Source organism: Thunnus albacares, chromosome 21, assembly GCF_914725855.1.
Source record: "Thunnus albacares chromosome 21, fThuAlb1.1, whole genome shotgun sequence".
Lineage (NCBI taxonomy): Eukaryota > Metazoa > Chordata > Actinopteri > Scombriformes > Scombridae > Thunnus > Thunnus albacares.
Window position 1 is genome coordinate 25,296,115 of NC_058126.1, and position 24,149 is coordinate 25,320,263.

The 24,149-nt window shown below is 38.9% G+C and overlaps 1 protein-coding gene across 1 annotated transcript in view; it reads right to left on the minus strand.

Annotated features, from left to right (window-relative positions):
* Nucleotides 1-24,149, minus strand: part of reck (reversion-inducing-cysteine-rich protein with kazal motifs) — a 97,813-nt gene that overhangs the window by 30,485 nt on the left and 43,179 nt on the right. The window contains exons 9-16 of the mRNA XM_044339403.1: nucleotides 22,243-22,507; nucleotides 21,986-22,159; nucleotides 15,434-15,646; nucleotides 13,324-13,460; nucleotides 11,767-11,910; nucleotides 11,437-11,616; nucleotides 1,971-2,093; nucleotides 1,223-1,394 (exon numbers count right to left, since the gene is read on the minus strand). Of these exons, the coding sequence (XP_044195338.1) occupies nucleotides 1,223-1,394; nucleotides 1,971-2,093; nucleotides 11,437-11,616; nucleotides 11,767-11,910; nucleotides 13,324-13,460; nucleotides 15,434-15,646; nucleotides 21,986-22,159; nucleotides 22,243-22,507 (1,408 nt within the window). The remainder of the gene's footprint in view (nucleotides 1-1,222; nucleotides 1,395-1,970; nucleotides 2,094-11,436; nucleotides 11,617-11,766; nucleotides 11,911-13,323; nucleotides 13,461-15,433; nucleotides 15,647-21,985; nucleotides 22,160-22,242; nucleotides 22,508-24,149) is intronic.

The window sequence follows — 24,149 nt, forward strand, 5'->3', positions numbered from 1 at the left end:
CGCATGTGTGTGCACATACCTCCACTCGTTACTGTGTGTTCAGTCTTTGATCACAGTGCCAGGAAAAAGAGTTTATGAAAGTTTATGTTGTAGGATAACAGACGTCATCATGGGGTGTGAGTGAAGGCGGTAAATCTGCCTTAGTGTGTGTGTGTGCGTGATAAATGTCTTCCAGACCACATCACACAGTGGGAAAAAAAAAAGTCTTGCAGAAATGTGTAGAAATTGAGGACAAGAATGCTAACATGCCATTTTTTAGTTTTACATTCAACACTGTAGGGACATTGCAGTTTAAACATTTAGCTGACACTTGTATCTTGAGCAACTACTTAGTGGTAAAGCAGAATAGAGAGAGACCGACTTGAACACATAAAGATAGGTCACTGATAAATGCTGGACGAAAAAAAGAGTGGGTGCAATCGCTTACACCATTTCTGCTGTCCTACAACAGTCATGTCATACTCACCACTCTGCTTCGCTTAGTTTCCCTTTTGAACAGAAATATTATTTTCAATCTGTGATTAATTGTAATTGCACCTACTTTGCCGTTCTGCTGATCAGTGTTAAGCCGCTGTCAATGAAACTCATCACTTCCTGTACATGCTTCACACACAGGTTTTGTTTGAATGTCCAAAGACAATAATGCATTCAACAGCTTTGTCCAGCCCCGAGGACACACTCATTGCATTCTGGTGAAGTACACTTCATGTAAACATATCTTTGTTTAAAGGATATTTTAATAGACAACCAGGAGTGTGAGGGATGATGCCCTTTGAGCTGCTGGGATGCTTTTAATGTGAAATATCTGTACAGGAAGTGCAGATATTTCTGCATGGATAAAAAAAAAACAGCAAAGTAGAATTGAGTGAGATTAGTGAATGAGAACAGCATTTGTGTCAAAAGGTAAACATGGAGGAAGAGTTGAGCTTGCATTAACAGCAAACGAGATGCTTTGCAAGTTAAAATATAGTGAGATACATGTACAGTAATTATCAGGGAAAATTAGAAATAAAAGTCTGTGTCACATATAAGCCTTTTTCAAATAAAAGTCGGGCTCTTTCTACAGTTGAAGTAATTGCCACTGGTGTTTGAATATCTCTATCAATATGTTTAGTTCAGAGCTGAAAATATATTGAAATGGTCTATGCTTCCTTCAGTTTGTTCTTCGTGAGTTGGTGATCAGAGAAAGCAGCAGCTACACCAACTGTGTAGCTGAACCCACCTCTGGTTCCTCTGGCAGGGTTTGTTTGCACAGGGGTTACTGAGGCGGCACTGGCCGAAGACAAACTGATGGTCCTTGAATCCCATACAGCGAGCCACACAGGCACTGGGGTAGGTCCGCCCGTTTGAGGCACACACTGGGACGAAGCGGTCCGGACATTTACATGGAAGACCTGGGGGAGGGCAGGGGGAGACAGGGAGGGAAAGGACAGTTAGGATGAGGGTGGGGAGTGAGTACAGCATCGCTGTGATGGAATGGATACAGTGGACAGGGTGACTGGGTACACGCAAAGCACTGGTTGGCGGTCTGTTTCTGTTTTTCATAGTATCATAATATACACTGTATATTTAACAGTGTGAATATTGTTCAGACGTCTTGTAGAAATAATTATATAAAAATAATGCTGTTATTGCACATTACTTTGCAGTGTTATTCGTATGGTGTTTGTGGAATTTTAACCTATGTAAGTAAATTTAGCAAATGAGTTAGCTCTGTGTCACTCCCTGGCTTGTTGTCGTCAGATGGCTCTGAAACATAACTAGCTAACTGTTTTTTCTTTTCTTGTTGCTGACCTCTTGTATGTCCCAAAATGCCACAACACAGCAAAAAAAAACAGGTTAAAGTGAATGAGGTTTAAAAATGAACATGGCGGTTTGCACATAATGTAGGGCACTATGTGCGAAAAAAGACAGGGAAACATTACATGGTTGAAAGAGGTGAACACATCTCATGTGATAAACAGACACACCAGTAAAGTGTCGGCGGTCCTCATCGGAGCTGTCGAAGCTGAGACATTCTCTGGTGGAGCAGATGGTGTCACCAGCAAAGCAGGAACAGATGTGGCAGTCGATCCTGAAAAATGTCCCGTGGCCTGGTGGTAACACATAACAAGACACACAACAGGACAATTGAAGAACACATCAGCATGCTATTGTATGTTTACGATGTCATAGTTTACATCACAAAATGCCATTTGAATCTTCTAGTAATTTAGTGACTTTTAGTGATTTAGAGTGATTTAGAGGGGTTTCACTGTTTGCTGAGCAACAACGGAGGTAGTTGTGGAATGTAACTAAGTACATTTACTCAAGTACTATACCTCAGTACAATTCTGAAACACTTCCACTTTACTTCACTATTAACATTTTCACTACATTTACATTTATTAGACAGCTATAGTTAAAAGACTAAACTACCTATTAGTTTTTGCACAATAAACACTTTTTTTTGATACTTTCAGAACATTTTACTGATAATACTTATATACTTTTACAATTTACAATGCAGAAGTATGTTTACATTGTGGTATTTTTACTTCTACTTATTCTCCATTAGCTCCACTAATCAATATTTTTATATTATTAATGAGATGACCCTGATGAAGGCCACAAGTCGAAATGCGTTGGTCTAACTTGTTCTATATACTTCAAATGTTGCTGGAGTTTTGACCTCTCTACACCATATTAGTAATGGCTCAAATGAATGATAAACCCACAGATAATTATCACCAACACCCTCAGCTCTACAGAGCTTTTTAGGGTCTTTCAGCTCACTGTTTAGGTTTTAGAGCCCGCAAATGTAATCAACCTCGTCTCCAGCAGCAGGCAGTTGTTGAAGTAGTATATAGACAAAGTTAGAGACTAGCTGATGAACACAGCAGAGCATTTAGCAGCTAGTGTATAATACTGGATTTAAATTAATCAGACACAAACACAACTCCAAATGAATGCTAATGTTGCTGGATATGTAAATAGATAACTGAATGCTAAAAGTGTCAAAAAACCTCATGAATGCAGATTTAAGTAAAGGATCTTAGTCAATCCTCCACAACTGGACAGAATCTATTACCAGAGCTGTAAGGTCAATAAAACAGAGCTAAGTGATTGAAAATGACTGATGAAGTAGTCTGAAGGTATAGAGTGTAATATAGTTTGATAGGTGTGGTTCCACACTCATTTTGATGTTGAAGGCTTTTTAAGATCTTTCTGTTTCAAATTCTAGCTTGAAGAAATTCATTTGTAATTCAAGCAAAGTAGGAAATCACGATACTCATTGCAATCATGATTTTCCTCAGGATGTGAATCATTCATTCTATGGTGATCAATTTCTAGATTCTAATGAAAAATTCTAAAGCTTTGAAGAGTCTATGGTATTTTTGTCCAGTTGCTCAGAAACATGAAGCATAACTACCCGTTTGTCATTTTCAACTACACTGCTTATTAGTGATGAGCTGACCATCATCGTTAATGTGGGACCAGTGTTTGTTTGACGGTGTGCAGCTGTAGAGGAGTGATGGAGTGTTAAGGCAGAGAGGAGTGAGCCATCTAATCCTGAGCCATGGAGCTGGATATTAGTATCAGTATGATATATATTTCGTACTACTAGTATGTGACTTATTTCTTATTTGTGTCAGGAATGATTATTAATGTACTTGTTCCTACATGACAGCAGTGATGTATTACTGCCATTACAGCACCGCTGGCTGTACTTCTTCTCTATTACATTAAAAATTCACCCATTTAAAATTCTCTATAAGCCTTGGGAATATATGCACCCAGAGAAAGCCAACATTTCTGCCATTTCCCATCCAAGTCCAGCTCCACCAGAGAAAGTTAACTTTTAAAAAAACTCCTATTTCTTGTTTAGATGGCTTCGTGGAGTTTGGGTTTGGTTGAAATAATTGAAACAAGACAATAAGTGATTAAGAGGAAAGCAAATAAATGCATTAGGCTAATGGAATGTAAATCGGGGCTCTGTCTCTACTCTTGCATAGTCAACACTAAAGTCAACAGTTAAAATAAATGAGATTGTGTGTTATGATTCAGTCTTGCCAGAGCAGTTGCTGCTGCACATTAAGGAGATTTTGTCATGCTAACTAACGTTAGGCAAGCAAAGCCCCATTTGGACATAATATTATTGTTACAGTCACTTTTTCCCTGTTTAACAGTTCCAGTTTGATTTACTCACTAAAATCTCTATAAATAGTGTCCTCTGACTGTGTAGCTGCATCAGTCCAGAAGAGAGAAGCTCTATGTTGTTGAAATGCATCTCCACTCATCTACATCAACATCAGTTGTTACAATGAGCATTTAGTGGACCTTTTTTGCCTTAAGTTTCACCTCTCAGGCTACATACAGGCTGTCTTTACCCTCTCAACCAAACATTCTAAACACACACTACATTAAAAGGCTTTTAGAATGACGGACAGTGATTATAATAGAAAACAATGAACCATGCTGAGAGAGGGGAAGCCTCCATCTTCAGCAATAGAATGTGTTATCCACACAGTTTCCTTCCTTCTGATGTGAGACAGAGTGGGGGTCTACTGTCCACAGAGGCACAGCAGGGCTTTCTCTGTAGTCAACCCAAGGATGCATGCATGGACACACACTCAGCAGTGTTTTTTTTAGCAATTATACCCCACTGCTTATAAAGTAAACAAAACACCCACCATGTTGTTTACTGACTTGGACTAATCTGTCAAAGTCTGGGTTCACAGAGCTTTTTCATATATTCATGTGTATTCTGTGGTGGTTTTATGTATGTCAGTTTATAATGAGGAGGATTGTGTTTCTGGGTTTTTGGTTTTCTGTTGTTCTGTGTTTTTCTTCCTGTGTTCCTGTGCTCCTCCCAGCCTGCTTTTCCCTTGGCCCTTCTACACACCTGCCCTGCATCAGTCTTGTCAGCCTTGCCCTGTCTGTTCTCCTGTTCCATCACCTCACTCCACTCACCTGAGCTTCTCTGTCCATCTCCCTACCTGCACCTCATCTTCTCATTAGTTCAGTTAGTATTTAAGTCTTGATTTTCAGTTCGGTCCTTGTTGGATCCTTTGTTCTGTTTAGTTTTGCCTGTATACACGTCTGTATCCCCTTTCCTGAGTCTCGAATAAAGATTTATTCTTCAAGTTCCTGTTGCCTGCAGTCTCCTGCGTTTCGGTCCACTCTGCACAACATAATCCTGGCTAACATGATACTAACTAATAATATTGTTAATTCTCATCTATAATCTAACTTGATTATACAGTAAATACCGCATGCATTTGGAGTTTAAAAGTAATTTATGATCAATTAAAGTTTGCTGTATAGTACAGAAATTAAAATACAACTTTTGAACTGCCCGGGCAACAGAGAGCACTGCTGTATAGAGAACAGTGTTGTCAGCATACAGATGAATTGTACTGTCTCTAACTTTTTCTCTTAAGTCATTTATAAACATTGTTAATAAAAGTGGTCCTAGAATAGAACCCTGTGGTACACCTTTGTTAACGCACATGAAGCTGGACTGATAGCCATCAGCCACAACAGCTTGTGTTCTACCACTGAGATAATTTGCAAACCAGTTACACGATTTTTCATCAAATCCAATAGATTCCAGGCATTTCAAAAGAACTTGATTATCAACAGTATTGAAAGCCTTAGATAAATCAATAAAAATGGCAACACAATCCTGCTTGTTATCTAATGCACTAGCAACATCATTCAAGACTTCTGATGCTGCCATCACTGTACTATGCCCAGGTCTAAATCCTCATTGATACATTTTTAAAATGGAGTGTTGAGATAAAAATGTTCTCCTGATTGTTTACCAGTTCCTGTTACACTTTAGCTTGACATGATAGTTTAGAAATTGGTTGATAATTATTTAGCTGATTGGACTAACTCCCTTTACTAGGTACTAGGACGTAGGCTGTCTTCCAAAGGTCAAGGATGCTTTCTGTTACCGCAGTCTAGCATTACTAGCAATGGTGCTGCTAATAATAAAAGCCTTGGCTCCAACTGATCAGCCCCAGTGGACTTTTTTGGATTAATAAAACAAAGTGCATTAAACACATCATGATTTGTAAAAGGCTTCAATGAAAAGGTCTGAGTGCTTCATTTGTTTGCCCAGCAAGGTGCACTATGATGAGAGACAGTCAGAAGAAACCCAGCTTTTTCAATAAATAAACTGAAGAAATAAATTGTTCATTGAATACATCACATATTTTCTTTCCAACTGAGATAGTGGTAGAACCTTGAACAATTTCATTGGGTAAGGATGAAGTAGGATTATGCAACAATGATTTAACCGTTTTCCAAAAATTTGCTGGGTTTCCTTTATTTTCAGATAGTGCAGAGACATAAAATGAGAGAAGGCAGCATTCCTTTTATGTAACATTTCAGCAATTTCTGAACAAAACTAAAGATTGTTCCTGTTTTGACTCTGGATTTCTTAAAAAGGTGCATACTTGTCTGCAATAGAATTTAATGTTTTTATGTAACAATCTAAGGCCAAGTGCGGATCAGGAATTGCCATGGTAAATCCAATATCACTATGGTACAAATAAAACAAAAATTCTTGTTCAAAAAAGTGTCTATAATTCCTTTTGACAGTGATACTTGGTTTGGATCTTTGTAATTTTGTGTCATGGATGCATGCTGTTGAGCAGTGGTCACTGAAGTTGAGAGCAAAAACATCACTAGATTTATAATGTTGAGTTCTATTGGTTGAAATAATGTCTAGAAGTGTGGACTTTCCTGAAGTTTTTGGATCTAGCTGAGTAGTGGAAGAAATGAGATTTGTGAGACTGAATTCATTGCATAGATTTTTAAGGTGATCAGCAGGCCCACATGGAATCTGCGCCCGCAGAATTCCGACGATACCTCTGTAGATTTTATACAGATTTTTTGCGGATTTTAAGCCAATAGAGATGCTGCTTGTAAGTTTTATGTTTGAATGTCATGTTTTTTGCTTTTGCTGTTTTTAGAGGTTCTCATAAGATATTTGGTGAAGTTGAGGTCAAGGGCCTTACCAGTTATTTATTTATGTACTTGTTTGTTTATGTGTTGAAGTGTTAATTGTTGGGAGATGATTAATGGTTAATATTTTCTCTGCTCCACATTGAGCCTTGCATTTTAGTGGCCGTGTGTCCTACATTTTTTGCTGGTCGACTTTTCCAACAAATGCTCACACTTTGTTTTGAAGTGTTTGTGATGAAATAAAATCTCAAATTCAATGGTTCTACTAAAATCTACTAAATATTTCTTTCAGCCTGCTTGAGGTAATTTTAGGTTGTTTTAATGTATTGTATGTGCTTATTTTTGCTCAAAAACAATCTTTGTTATCTTAAATGAATATTGTCCATCACATTACAAGCAGAAAAACATTCTGCTAAATTCTGTATATTTTCATTCTGGATCACCGCTGAAAACTGTAAAAAAAAAAATCTGCAGATTCTGTGTGGGCCTGGTGACCAGAAGCATTAGTTAGAGGAACTAAAAACTATATTTCATATAAGTTTTCATTGTTTTTGTTCATTTTTAAGCCTATATTTTTTCATGAACACTGATGTTCTTTATTAAATGATGTTCATTTCTTTGGTTTAGTGTTTTGGTTTAGTTTTGGTTTAGTAAAACTAAAGCACAACACGCAAAAATTAATTAAACAATTTGTGTTGTCACCGTCCTCACCTCCCTGCATCATATATTCATCTCTTCTGGCTGAACTGACACTTCCCTGATGATAGGCCTATATTTTCTGTTTCCGTATCTTCTCTTTTCGTTCTATTTATGGTGTGTAAGTTGAGTAGGTTTCATAGAGAAATGATGACCGAATGACGTGCATATCAATGAAATTTATAGAAATATCCAGAGCTTCATTTAATTTAATATGATCTTCAGAGTAACGTCTGCCTCGAGCACTTAAACCAATCAAAGTGTACTTTTGTAAAGCTTCCACCTAGAAACATGACTTATAAAAACTGTACACTGTTTATTGCACATGAATCTTTGCTTTCATACTGAAAACTGAATTTTATGTACAAAATATAGCACGACTAACAGATAGTTATATGCAAATTAACTTTAAAATGTATTCATCTTCACCTTCAGCACCACAGACAGCCGACATCAAAATTGCCCTTCAGCCAAAAATATGTTTTCATTCTTGCTCCTACTGTTGGATGTTTAAGCTTCACTGTGCAGAATGATGTATGTGCAGAGTTTGACACTAGAAGGTTCTTTTCACATTCATCTGCTGAAAGTGGAAAGTTTATCTGCGCTCAATGAAAATCTGATTTTAAGGGGTGGGCCTATGAGCATGATTTGTGACATCACAAGTAGTTTGGAGCCAATCCTGGCCCAATATGCAACTTACAGACATGTGATGTGGAAACTTGAAGCTTCTTTAATTTGGATCTCAAGCCAGTGTCAGTCTGTGTGCTAAATGAAAAATGTTTTTTAGGAGTAAAATGCAACTTTGAATCATTACTTTAGTTAGTATACTTTACTCAAAACTCTTGTATTATTTGAATGCTTTCACAGTATTCACAGTACTGTTATTGTCCCCTCGGATGGAGCAGTGACCTCAGAGAAAAGTACTAAGTACCCTCCTTCACAATCCTGGCTCAAATACTGCTTGTTACTTGTTAAAGCCACTGTTGTGAAAAGGCTTTGAAAAGTTTTGAATTTAGTGCCCCCTAGTGGCAGTGTCAAAAATGACAATGTGGAATGATGATTCTCCCCTCTCCCACAGCCCACAAATCTAACCCACTGAGAAAAATGAAAGAAAGAAAAACATATTGACTGCACCAATTTCAGGAGTCACGTTTTTATACTAACAAAAATCTTAATTTGAGTGTGAAAAAGATCTACTGAGCGTACTGACTGAGTATTCCTGTTCTCAGGAGTAAGTTATAACTCCCGAGATTGTGAGTTTGAATTTGACGCACTCTTTTTTTTTAGATTTTAGTGAGGATCTGGGACGGAAAAAGACATAAAATATAAAAGAACGTGTTTACTAATCTGACTTTTTCTCTCTTAGCAGTTACTGAGAATACTATATTTTAGTTTTTTTGGGGAAAAAAATCACCCACCAATAATATGTTGGAGTTTCTCCTGTGACTAGAGTTGGCCACAAATGACTCATCCTTCACTGCTTCACTCTGCTCCGAGGAGCTGCTATCACACCAAAAATCATCTCATTTTATGGCTTTTACTAGCAAGTTTTAATGTAATATCTGCTATCTGTAGCTAAAACAAAGTACTTTAGCTTTCTAGCATCACATTTTAATCACACTGATATATGAGATATCAGATTTGTGTGGAACCTGTGCTGCTGCTGCTGCTGCTCTGTTTAAAAACATAACTACACTGACATTTAAGCCTACGAAAGCCTCACTGATGTGACTGTTCTGATCCAGGTGCAGCCAACAGCAGTCACTGACACAGTCTGTGGGACAGATAATACCATTCTGCCTCAGTCACCACACTAGAGGACATTTTGGGCTTCAGTGCCTCATTTGAAAAGAACTCATTCATCCTCACTAGCAGTTTACTGCTCCATCTGTAAATGAATTGATGTGGTGTCACATGTAATTGGTTGGGATGAGGAGGCTGATGATTGATAACACTTCTGGCTTCTTAAGGACACAATACTTTTTCATTTGAGGCTGACCTTCTCTCAGACTAACACTGGATTACTCACATCAATGCAGACTGTAAGAGAAGCTTTAATAACAAGCACTCGTCTTTTTTATACTCAAGCCCAAAATTACATACCCAAAATAAAATGGTTTTTGAATCCTTTTGAATACAGAAATAATCCTGGACAATTGTCAAATTTAGCCCTTTGGAGTTTACTATGAAAAAGTTAAAATGAGTCTAGGTGATGCAAAACAAACTTAAAGAGGCACAAACATGGAGTGGAAATGTATGCATGTATGCATTTTGAGATTCAAACACAATGGAACCATAACCACAAGGCTGGATACATCCTGTTCCACATGTTGCAATGCTCATAGCGCTAAAATTGAGCAGTGTTTTTGAAGGTTTTGCCTTGGTAGTATTCAATACTCAGTATTGATATTTCCCATATTACCATATTATCAAAATACAAACGTTTTGGTAAAAATGACCTTAACTGCTTATGCTGTACTACTCACAGGAGGTGGTTATTTGTTAGAAAATGGCCAACAAAAATCTCTGTGCATAAAATGTATAAGAATGGGACTTATTTGTGTAGCTATTAAGCAAAGAAAACATAGAAACTAACATGGTTTAGTTGACCTGACTTGCTGTGCAATGTAATTGGCTAAAATGAAACCTGTGACTGGCCAACTATGCACAAGTGAGAAGTTATTAGTTTTGTGTTGAGGTGTTACTTAGCTTTATTGTCTGATTGACTGGCCAGTAGTAGTTGTAGTTGTTAGTATGAGAGCTTGTTTTTCTATGGAGAGCAGTGCAAATTTCCCTCTTTCTGTTTCCCTGTTGAGCTGCAGTTAAGGGACAGTAAATAAAAAGACTAACTTTGGAAGATATCCACTTTACTTGTGTAACTCAGACTGGTGAAGCTTCATATTACCTTCAGATGAACTTTTAACCTCTGGTCAACAGGTGTCATTATGTGCTGTCATCAAAAAAAATTGAAATGGTTTCAAACCTGTATCCTGACTACGAAATTATGAATTATTTCAACTATAGTTGAGATCAGAGGAAATTATGTTGATGGATTATGGCAGACTGGTATCCTTTAAAGATGTTACAAACCAACAATCATAAAAACTGACAAAACAGACTATACTGCACTGAAGGTATCTGAGATTCTCACCCTAGAAAAAGAATTGTTAGGGTCATGCTGTAATGTCTATATGAATGTTTAATAAAAGGTAATGATTGAATCTTTATTAAAGTAAAAAATAGACATATGGTTCCAACTTAATGTGACCAAAAGAAACCAAGACTGTCACTGTCTGTGGTGTTGAAGTCATGTTTTGCACAACCATGGAGCCCAGCCTCCACCCTGAAAGGTTTTAATGAAGCCACATGGCATTAGGAGAGCTGTGCCCCACTGCTCTGATTGCAATGCCTCAGATTAATCATACTTGTCAAAATTCAATTCTCCTCTCCACAGGAAGTGATGAATGGAATGAATTATTTCACAACTAATGAAATGAGGGTTGTACAAGGACGCCAATCCACCACCAGGGGCATAAACGTTTTATAACTGACATCCCCATCACACACTACTAGAAGATTTACTTTTCAGATAAAGTTTTCCAGATTTGGACTCTTGCATGTCACCACTGGGTGCTGCTAAAATACAGCTGTAAAAACTGTACAACAAAGTGGAAAAATATAGATTTCTAATGTTATATCAAATACTTAAGCCCATAAGCCTTTTTTTTGTCTTTTAGGGATCTGTGAAACTTTAGACAGACAGAAACATGAGGCTGGTCTTACTCTTCCTCTGTCCTCCTACGATGCAGTGCTTGTTAGTGTCCACACAAGGCATGTCTGCACAGTTCTCCAGACGCCCACTGGGACCACAGCTGCAGACCTCGTAGCACCCAGTGCGAGTTGGCACCTGGATAAGAGCATCCTGCTGCACCAGAAACTCAGAGGCTTCGCCTAATTTACAGCCTGAAAATACACACACACACACACACACACACACACACACACACACACACACACACACACACACACACACACACACACACACGGAGTGACTGGCATGCTCCAGAGTAAACTTAACATAAGCTGATGAACCGTAGCAGTAGGTGGTCCTACCTGGCACACAGAGATATGGCTGGCAGTTGAGTTCATCAAGGCAACCCTTCCTGTTGACCTGGCATAAGTGGTTGCTAGGGCACGGGTTGGGGTTGCATGGATGAATAACCTCTTCAACAATGTTGTTGCCTAGGGAACTGGGGGCTGGAGGTAGTTGAAAAATGTAAATCAGGATTAAACATGACAGATATGAGAGTATTTTCTGTTAGTGATAATGTCAACATGTGCACTATGTGTACTAGCCTTAATGAGGCAGTGTCTGGGTAAACATATGATATATATATACACAACAGTCTGTTTGCCAGTATAACACTTTAATGCAGTGTGAAATCTTTACAATAATATTTTGGTATTACTTTTGAATCAAATCACCACTATGGAGCTTTTTAACAGAGGTATGCACTTGAATCACATGACTTGGATCAGGAAAAAGTGTGTTAGTCAACAGACAGACCACAGATGAAACCTCAAATTATCACATCCAGATGTTAATAATCTACTGGTTTAGCATTACACTCCTATAACATTCCCAGACATAGTGGACACTTATTAAAGAAATTACCCACAATGCAATTTGACCGCTGACAGTTCAGTTGGAGATCTGGATGTGTTACTTTTAGTAGCAGCTAATGTAGCCTGGAGCTGCTAGCCTCCAGCAGAGATGAGGAGCTACAGAGTTCTGCTAACCTCATTTCTTTCTAACTCCACATTTCTCTCATTTTCAAACTTGTAGTCTTCAGTTCCAACTGATGCTGACTCATGTGACATCATCTGAGGCAATTTATCAGATTTCACACAGCTCCGAAATGATAAATGATTGTAACTGTGTCACAGGAATAGCACATGGCACACCTGATGTGTTTCCTTTTAGATTTATAAAGTTTATTTCAAAGTGATAAATACAAATGTCATATTTATTACTATGCTACTACTGTTAAGAAATTTAAAATGCATTATATTTGGTGAAGGACACATACTGACTTTTTAGGACTCAGAACATAAAGTTTAGTACTTGGATTTGATTCTGCTCTGACTATGACTTACAGTAGCTCATTGTTTTGGTTTTACAGCATATGTATAATTCAGTCTCGTCAGTCCCACTTCAGCAAATACACCCACTGCATAATACCTGCACAGCACCAAATGGCAGACAGAAACATTTACGACTAGCTGGTGGAGAAAGTCAAACATCTGGTGAGCTATTGCTCCAAATCTTTTAAAGCCGCTGCTAAATGACTAGTGAGTCTCGGCCAGTTGGATGATAATGTTGCTCTTTCTCTGCTGAATGTGTAAACAGTACTTAACTGATAAATGCTTATTTTTAGCTAAAAACTGTTGCTTTGCAGAAAAGAAAAACTGAGAAATTCGTTCTGAATACTTTCAGCACAGTTCTTTCATATGTTAAGTTCCTTTTTATATGAAATTGATCAGTCATTGAAAACCTATAACAAGTTTCCAAGCTGGATTGAAGTGTGAGTCTCACTACAGGAAAGAATGTAGAGCTCCACAGACATTTCATTCCCCCTGGAGAATATGTACTTGTGCATTGTCACTCACTGAGGTATCTGTGGAGGGGGATGCAGCGTTCATGGTCATCGATGGGTGACAGCAGCTCACAGATCCTCTCTGGTGTTTGTCCCTCGTGGAAGCGTTTCCTGTCCCCACACTGGGTCAGGATGTCCACACAATCTGACCTAAGGACACATAAGAGAATTTTATAAAATGTAGTCACCTATCACTGCACAAGTTTCACAAACATGGATAATGTAAGAGTTTCAAGTCAGTTCTGTAACAATGGAAATATATTTAATGAAGCTATAGGCACTGTCTGCCTCCTGTCAGATAATGGCCCCACAGTGATTGACTGCCACTGTATAAGCTGGCACATACAGTACAAATTAACACTCCTGGAGGCCAATCTGTAAGGATCGACCAATCAGAAGTGGTTGTGTGTATCCACTATGTCTACAAATGTTGAATTCTTAAGGTGGCGAGGGTTGTAAGCACAGCCCGCGGCTGCATGTGTAAAATGTGTGCCGGTGTAATGTCATTCAAGACAAGTGGAAGATTAAAACCTGAAAGGAAGCTTGTTTCTGACAAATGACTGAACAAGACACATAGCCTGAGGTATGGATGGGGTGCTGTTATGCACACACACACACACACACACACACACACACACACACACACACACACACACACACACACACACACACACACTCCAGGCATGACACAGCAGATCCTGAGAGAAGGGCAGGACCTCCACCTGTCCATCAAAGCCCAGGCACATGTTTTTTAAGTTCTCACCCCTCATCATTCATCACTCATCTCTCATCACTCATCAGTCACAGACTGCACAGCTTCATTCTGTGCAGACTGTGAAGAGAAAATGGAGAAGAAAAACAACAGAGGAAAGGCTGAAGGCTGTAGGTATTTAACTGGTAACTAAGTGAACATATGAAGTTACTTTAATTAATTGACAATTGCTAAAACAGAACAGATGTGATTTCTGGAAAATGATTTTAACCACATTGCAGCAAAGACTCAGAGGAGTATCTCATGCTGGCTGCTCCACTGGGCTTTGGATCTGACTAGTAAAGGTAACAACGAGTCCCCCTCCACTCAACAGGGTGTTTTGTTTATTGCTTGGTCAGTTGGATGTTGTTCTCTTCTCTACAGAATGATGTATGTGCAGTGTTTGTTTTCTCATTCATCTACTGAAGGGGGAAAGTTTCTCTGTGCTCACCGTAAATCTCAGTTTAACTTGTGTACCTACAGGCAGGATTTGTGACATCACAACTAGCTTGGAGACAATTATGGTCCAGTAAGCAGCTAAACAAGTGTGATGTGGAAACTTGAAGCCGTCAAACCTTAGAAGCCAAACATATTTGCTTATTTTTAGAATCTGGAGGAGGTGTTATTTAAAAAAAAAAAAAAGTTAATTAAACTTATTTGTGGAAAAACCATGTGTCAGACACAACTGATTATTCCAAGCAGAGTATTTTTATATGTCTTAAAACATGTCAGCAGGGGGTCTTTAACACTGCTCCAGTGCTAGAATTGTCAACACTGAGAAGATATCAAGCAAATCCTGCAGTTTGTGAAAACAACTCCGTTTTGGGAAGTTAGTCTTACCAGTTCTTAGGTATAACAATAAAATAGGCTGCTGTAGAATAGGTGGTATATTAAGCTGTAGTAAATGCTAAGCTAATGAAGTCATGGTAAGTGTGTATTATGAGCAATGTCAAAGTAACAAGTATGACAATCGCTAATAACAGGTTCTCTTACACATCAGTATACTGAATTACTTCAAAACTCAAGAAAGGAGCGATCAGTGTGGATTGAACTGCTACAATATGACATCATGCTTACATAAGTGAGGTTACAAAATGAATCTTGTGGTGAATGCTTATTGTAGTGTGTCAGGTACCTTGTTGAGTGAACCTTGTCTATCAAACTTTTGTTAAAATTTCAAAAACAAGTAGCCAAGATACAATCAAAAAATACATGGTTATCCAGCAAAAAATAAAGCTCCTGAAAACATGACATTTCAGATCTGAACATCCAACATCCACTACTGTATATATATATATGTATATACACATTGGCAACATGTAGAATACAGGGTTAAGAACTGCTAGATGTTGAAGGGAGGTAGTAGACATACTTGCATATGACGCTCCCTCTGGACTTGCTGTGGCAGGGTTTGATCTGCAGAGAGCAGGCCACGGCCTTCCACATGTCCGGCAGACACTTCCTGATGTCCAACACAGGGATGTTCATAAACGGCATCTTGATGGTCCCGTTGGACCACAGCTTGATGTCGTTCATGGCTCCCTGGTCTGACTGGACGTTACAGCTGCGGAACAGCTCTGTCGGCCTGCGCACACAGACAGACAGGTGTCATCATAAGAACTAAACATGAAAGAAAAATGGTTTGTACTTCAATATTACTATTAACGACAAGTGTGCTTAGAAAAAGAGCAACAACCATTGTGGTCATGTATCTCAACACTTGCAACCAGACTGCAGAATAAAGGTGTCCTGGCAGCTGCAGCCTTGTAGCTGTGCAGGCCTTACAGAGGGGTCAACAGTCCCTCTGGATAATGTGAGACTTGTTTTCCTCCCCGGCAGCACCAGGAAGTGTCTTTGATGTCTGATTGGTGGGTTTGGTCTCAAGTGAGTCAGCTAATTGGTGGTTTAAGGGGAGAAGGTTCCAGGCAGAAGTTCTGGGTGTGGTTCCATCATTCCATTTGCCCCTGATGAGTGGCTGCTTTGTTTATCTTGAAGCAACCGTGTATGTGTGTGTGTGTGTGTGAGTGTGTGTGTGCAACCCTGGATCCTCAACTTTATTCAACCCCAAGATGGTCAACAGTGGTTTTCCTCTTAAACCAAAACTAAATGCAGCAATCAGCTGATTCTCATTAAGAGCAACTCAATGAAGCTTTTTCCTATGCCCAGTAATGGAGAATGGCAGTCCAAGCAGTTTAATCAGCGCTGTTGCAGCACATACAATCAGGCTTCCTCATCTCTTTCAAGGAAAGCTCCAGAGGAGAAAAATTGTCTCCTTTCCAGGCTTAGAAGAACAAAGGAAAAACTAATCTGCCACAACCTTATAGGTCATCTGCTTTGGAAAGTGTTTTCCTGCCTTCCAGGCAGCTCTTTGTTTCCATTCTTTTCCATTAGGTATGAAAACCAACTTGCTTTTTTGGCAATCCATCACAATAAAAATCACATATGTTTTTATTGTTGACAAAGTTATGTTATTGTTACATTGTAAAAACAGTGAAAGTGTGGACTGGCTTTTCACTGTACTGCTATCTAGATAGATATCTCTATTGTCCCAAGAGGAACTTTTGTTTTCACAATATACACATGTTCATGATCTTTGTTATCAGTTCAATTTTCCAAATAAAATAACAGAATAACAGAAAATTTAAATCATTTTTTTTTAATTGGAAAAGGTACTATGTAGAGCTCTCAAGCTATAAGCCATATGTCTGTGTGTTTACATGAGTACACAGTCTTCCTCAGTGCATTTAGCAGAAAAAAGAAACGGATTAGCTCGGCCACAGTTGCCTACGTAAGCAGCAAGGAGACAGAATGTGCTACTTGAAAGCAGGAGTGATGATGGGCAGCCCCTCCATCCAATCAGACAAAAGCTGAGTTGGACACTCACATACTTATTAATTTAATAAATAAATAGTAGTAAATCATTTTTACATCATGAAAAGGGTTTCCTCTCTCGGCTCCAGAACTCTAATCACCAGGTGCCTTTACTGCCTGCCCTGCTGTCATCAAATAGACAGCTGATGTGTTCTTTGTGGCTTCTTGGGCGTGCTTATGTTTAACAGACCTAGCATGCTGGTTAACATCCATCGTACACACCTTGCAAAATGCATGGTTGTTTCCTAACTAGTTTCCCAAGTATTTAAATATTTACACACAGATTTGCATTTGGACATTTTGCAAACAGCTTGTGCCTTCAAAAATATTTAGCAGAACAGTAATTCAACTAGATACATGTGTGAGTTCCTTGCAGTTTTCCTGCTTTGAATGTGTTCATGTGTCTCTCCATCACCTGTCTCCTGGGCTGCTTCTACGTGTTTCTCTTTCCTCCTTAAACTTTTTCTTTCAATCTTGTATCAGTTCTTTACTTTCTCCTTGTTTTTTCTTTCAACACCATCACATCCTGCAATTCTTCCTCACGTCTGTCTCCTCTCGTCTGAAAAAGCCTTCCTTTTAAAAGTCTGACAGGGCATGAAGCAGAACTTTAACTTGTATGGTGTTAATTACAATAATTGTGGACAAATGACACACAGTGGGAGTGCATGCTTGCTAGTTTGGATAGTTGGACTGCTCCAACTATCCAAACTAGCAAGCTATATTAACATTACTGTAATATAAAGCAGCAGCAGATAAACTGGATGGTTAAAATAACACTAATGTCAATTTAAAAACCTTCTGCACCACTGAGAGTTTTTGCTATCTATGACTTAGTTGTATTTTGTCAAACAGATTATTTGATGCTGCACATGTTAATGTCATATATGATCCTCTGAACTGATTCATTCGTCTGTCTCATGAAAGCGTGTAATCTGTGTTTTGAGCTGTTAGAGCATGCACATTAGAGAAGCCTGCTGACTTCCTGCTGACTCCCCCACACATGCTTCAAAATCATTTACTGATACTGCTCTTTTTCATTTTTGCTGGACTCAAACATTAATACTACAAAGAATCATTTCAGAGTGTTTGTGACCGCTGTGTCAAAAATCGCCTCACAGCCCAGTGCTGCTCCTAGAGGCTTAACACTACCTCCTAGCTGAGAGATAAATACATCCATTCTATTGTATGTTCATGTTACTGGCCATGTTGTTCATCATGCAAAGTATAGACATAGATTAATACATTAACCTGGTACAATATTTACCAAATGTCTATAATGCGACATCTGAATTGAGGATCTGCATCTGACAATTTCTTGCACAAGCCTTTTGGTCGTGGTTACACCTGGTATTAACATCCGTCTAGGGTGATCCAATCACAAGTGGACAGCTCTAAATACAGGTGTAAACGCACCCAAGATGCATTGAGGATGGATTGAGAGCCGATCACTGTGGCCACATTCTCTTAGTAGTGTAAACGCAATGCATCCTGGACCACATTGAAGGACCGCCTACTCAACTGACGTCCTCTATTTTCCGGCAGACTAGACACAGGACCCTCCGTCCAAAGCTGTTCAACTTGTTTGATAACAGACTAAATGAATTATTGTTTTTCATGTGAATAAAAAAGGGAATTCACCTTCTGTTTTTTCCTATTTTTCCCGTTCCCCTAACCAGTTTCCTTCTTCAAATCAACAATTAGAATAGAAATTAAACCAAAACCAGAAACTAACTTGTTTTTCACTAAACGTAGCTGGATAGTTTCTTCTGTCCTGTCAAGTTGATAACTACAGTTTTTAGTTTTACTGCAGTCGCTGACATAATGAGCTCAGGATTTATCAGGAGGATGGCTGCTTTATTCCAAACAGTTTCACTCTATGAACCTGGACTGTGTGTGTAACAGCTGACTTATTGGATGTGTAGAAGAAACAGAACATTAATAACATCAGATCCTGACTGATCCTGTCGGCCTGTCGGAGATTTCAATAATAAATGAAGTCATGCTGCTGTGTCTCGTGCGTAAATGCGCACAGCTTCTCTCAATGGAGAGACACAGCTGCGGGGAGATCACCGCATATAAAGCTCTCTCTCTCTCTCTCTCTATATATATATATATATATATATATATGTATATATATATATATATATATATAAACATGTTATAAACAAGTTGACACACGGTCCTCCCGCGGGTTAATAATGAAGACATTTGGTCTTTGAGAATGGAAACGATGTCTGTGTTCATTTGCAAATGGAGTGGGTCAGTGAGATCCGATCACAAACGGTCACTCAGGACACCTGTGGAGATGCTTGTTAACGGCAGGTGTAAACAGACGTACTTTAAGCTGTCTACTTGTGATCGGATCACCTGAGACGGATGGTAACACCAGGTATAAACAGAGCCTTTGTGGCCTCCTTTAATGGAGTCATATCTGCCATGCATTCAGAGGTTGAGAGTGAGAGTATTCATTCACTGTTTTGTCAAACAGTACTGCAATGCCTCATAAAAGCCACTAGGGGGCAGATACAGTGATCATTTGTGACGTAATGAATGTATGAGAATTAATTAATGAGTATATGAGTGAGTTACTGGATCAGTACAAAGAGTGTGTCTAATATCATCCAATTTTGGACCCAATACTCTAAATCAGGGTTTACATGATGGATTTGTTTCTAATTTAAGGTTCAAGAACTTTTGTTTGTCTTACACAGACACACACACACACACACACAGTTATTATCTCCATGCTCCTTTGCTCTGAAACACCACCCCCAGACCAGTGTTTGTCTTCCATGCTGCTCCCGGCTACACAGCCCAGCGTTTGAACCCCTCAGGGGAGGAGAAACCCATACAAGGCTCTCCTGGACCCATCAAAGAGCCTTACACAGTTTGTTTGCCTGAACTTCAAATCCCACAATGCCACAGCATGAGCTCCATGCCATCGTGATCTAAGACCACAATTTGTCAAATGGTCTTCTTTTATGAGAAATAACAGAAAGCGAGGGGTACATTCACTTGTAATTTGAAGAATATATTCAGATACTTCAGTGGGAGAGTCACTTTGTTGTTTGAAGTTCAGCCACTATTTGAGATCCAGTCTCCAATTTTTCACAGATATTTCTATTTTATATTATTTTCTCAAGCTACAGATGTTAAAGGAGCAGTTTGATATTTTGGTTCTAGTGATGTCTGTGTAGACTCTCAGTCATCCAGGTCATGGTATATCCAAAAGGGTTTGAGATGAAAGCAACTGGACTTGGCACTCATGCCACTACGGTCCAGACTGAAATATCTCAACAACTACAAGATGGACTGCTATGGAATTTTGTACAGGTATGCAAGATCCCCAGAGGATGAATCTTAATGATTTTAGTGATCCTGTTCATTTTCCTCCAGATCCACCATAAGGTTTTTATTGGCTCAAGCTGAGATTTCAATTTGTATTTGTGTAGCGACAGAAGTTTTGAAGGAAAATATCTCAGCACATAACAACAAAACTATCTAAATAAATAAAGCACACATCCAATAAGCTAAATATGCAATGTGTAGTTCCAGTTTAGCTTCTGCCACCATCCAGGCTAAGACTTCTTCTGCTTCTGTGACTTATTGTTCAAATTTTAAAAAATCTGCATTACAATGAAACATCACTACATTTACAGGCAATTAACACCATACTGTTATAACAAACTGGATGTTTTATATGCATATTTTACATTCTGTTGATTGAATGAAATGAATCTCGTGCAATGAAAGAAACTCACTCTCTGGTGAAAAACATGACCTAGTCCTGCCAGAATGCTCTACAGTATCAAGTGGCTGTGAGCTTTTGTGGTTGGCTCGCTCACCAGGTGATCTGCAGACCGCTGTGTGTATGTGTGAAGTATATATGAGTTTGTTTTTATGTGTGTGTGTTAGTGTGACTTCCCAGTGCAGCCTTTGAAGCTGTTCCATTTGGCCTATGGCCCAATCTGTAGACAGTATGTAAAACATGCTGAGGTACCGATAACTCCAGGGTCACGCTGGGTTCAATATCAATCTGTCTCTTGTTCATGCTCTCTATCTCTGGTCTTTCCATATAGCATGATGCGATGCATTCTCACACAGCGCTCAGAGACACAATTAAAAGACTGAGAAATAAATGAGACGATAAAAATAAATTGATAAAAACAGGTTAAAATGAAGTAAGGTGTTAATTCTTTGCCTGGGAAAGCACCAGTTAATAAAAATGCTGAAGTGTCGGTTAAAGTTGAAACACTGAAATACTTTGAATTTTCTGATTGAATAACAAGCACTGATTGCTGAGGTGTCAGTTGAAGTATTAAAGCAGTTAAAATCTTTTGAAGTGCAATAGCTGAAAGTATTTGAAATTTCAGTTTCCAGATTAAGGGATTGGGCTGCCAATTTTCTTCATTGTTCTTTTGTCAAGAAATCTCATGTTTGGAGCCAACAAACCAACAATGAACAGATCTACCAAGAAGTATTGTGTGTGTATCCAAATCCTGATATATCTTATTCCTCTGTGTTGTAGACCTCTGTAGTTGTCCAAAAACGATTAAAAACACATCAATGAGTCACAGCGCTCCACTGGGTGACATGTTCCATCATCTCTGAAGACCATGGTTATTGGAGTTTGTTTAGAAACGGCTCCAAAGAGATTGCAGCTCTAAGGAGAGAGGTTCCTAGCAAGGCAGACACCACTGCAGTTGTGTTTACAGCTTCACTAGCTTGTTGTGCTACATATCACAACCTCTTGACTTTGTAATGAAGTTCTCTGATAAATTTATAATGTAGCACAAAGTCAAGAGATTGTGATATGTAGCTAGTCAACGCGCTAGTCATCTTTCTCCTAAATTTGGAACTCAAAACACCCTGATCCTATCCACTTCTGTTGTTCTGGAGTTGGCTGTATTCAACGTGTGTTTGCGCTGTAATTTATTCTCCTGTTTTAGCCATCTGTTCTGTTTTACAATTTATTTTTATCTTCAATTTGATTTTATATGGAGGTTAGCTTAGCAGGGAAGTAGCCATGTATCTGGTTTTGAAGTTGTGTGACCTGTTGTTGAAGTTGGTGCAGTAGGTGAGGTCCTTGCAGCCCAGCTGGCAGGGCTCTCTGACATCAGCCAGGCAGTTGATGAGCTCTGTCTCCCCTGGGTTGTACTCGCATAGCTGGTCAAAGTCCTGCAACGTCTGGCTGCCCCAGTTGGAGCTGATGTCATGACACATGTCCCTGTCAGAGCAGAGTCAAGAGTCTGAGTTATAACAAGATGAACAACTAACACATTTCATATTTAACCTATGCTCTCTCTGTACCTGCACAGTGTGGTGTTGGCCTTGGCGCAGCAGTGCATTTTGGCACGATCCATTTTGGTTGGATGGGGGGTCTCCTCTTCAGTCGGGGAAGGGGGGTGGGCGCTGCCTAGAAAACACTGCCACATGGGGTCCTGAGGGAGAGGCTGGGAGCCACACTCCTCAATCAAACCCTCCATGATCTCGTGCTCTGTGCTCATGGTGCGAAGGATTCGCCGGCAAGCCACCTGGCAGTGAGGAGCCTCTGCCCGGTCACAGCAGTATAGACCTGGGGGAGAGGGACTGATCAGTGCTGTAATCACATCATGAAAGTTCACTTATAGTCTTGGGCGATATGATGATGTATACTAATCTCAAGCAGTAGAGATTTTGCTATACTGTATCTACCTTTTAATACCTCTCTGTGTATTAGACCATATTAGTAATCAGGACTGAGTTATGCCAGTATTGGATTTAAAGGATGTTTGCATCAATGTGATATTTAATTGTCAGGATTTTATTTAATTCACTTGATTAGAAAAATCTAACATCTTTTTCACTGCTTGAACTGACTTGACTCAGAAACCACTACATTATGATAAATATACCACAATGACTGACATACTGTGATAATTGCTGTATGCAATCTCATTCTTACATGAAAACAATTCTGCCATATTTGCACTGACGGGAAGATTTGATGCATCAAACCACACACTCTAAGATTCACCCTAAGCTGTTTCAACAAATGACAAGTGTGTGTTGCTCAGCGTGACAACAAACAACAAAATCCACAATCAAAGAAACTCAGTGATAGTGATGCAGAGCAAATACAAATAAAAATGTTTCCACACTTGCTGCAAAAACACTGTGCTTGTACTGTAAAATGTTGTGCAGTCTACTGTGTGGAACTTCTTTAAAATGATGATGAAAGTCAACAGCGCAGATGTTATATTACGAGCAAATACAACACCATTAATTTGTACAAACACTTGAAATGTCACTATAACAGAGCTATCGGAAAGACTGTTCTCTCTTGTGAAACATTGTTCTAAATGGAGATGGAGACGCAGGTTGGTGGTGTGAACTCCAGCAGACGGGCGTGAAATGTCAGCTCCTCCCCGTAATGATTCAGTTTATGCTTTTACGTGGCTTCAAACATAAATCCTGTACAATAGTTATCAATGAGGAGGCTACTGTATGAAGCCATTCTCCTCCTCTGATCATGTCAATATCTCTCACCTCAACTTGTAACATCCCTTAAGATAATCCTATTCACCCAAGCACACAGACCTACACAATGAAAAGCCTTATACAGTTCATTTGTGCGTCAGTTTGTGCGTCATAAACCTCTCATATAGGCCCAAGAAGACTACAGAAGGGATGACCTTAACTGTGCACAACAAAGGATTCCTCTGACTAATTTTCAGATGTGCTACCTGCTTGAATGTTATCTATAAATATTAAGTGTCAAGCACCAGTAAAGGCAGAAATGTAAAAAAAAAAAAAAAAATCATTTTAAGTCCACAGCAGATTTATGAGTCATACATAAGCCTGACATTTAATTTTTTATCAGCAATGACCTTATTGTGAACATGGATCAAAGACTTTGAAAGGCTGCAGATGAGCTGTGTATTACAGTCATCATTTTTATCTTGTCATAGCTTTTTTACACACACACACGAACACACTTCTTGTTCTGATGTTCTAAATACAAGAAACTCAGTTGTTAATTTTGCATTTCATGCATTTGGTTATGGGCTGTATGTTTAAAAAGCGGTGACATTTACTGGTAATAATCATAGTACTTATGGACAATATGGAATGCAATAAATATTTTTTCTGTTAGAAACATGGGGGGAAATTGCGATCTCACTTCTGAGTGAAAACGAATCATGCAGCTCTAATAATAATAATAAAACTAGTTAACA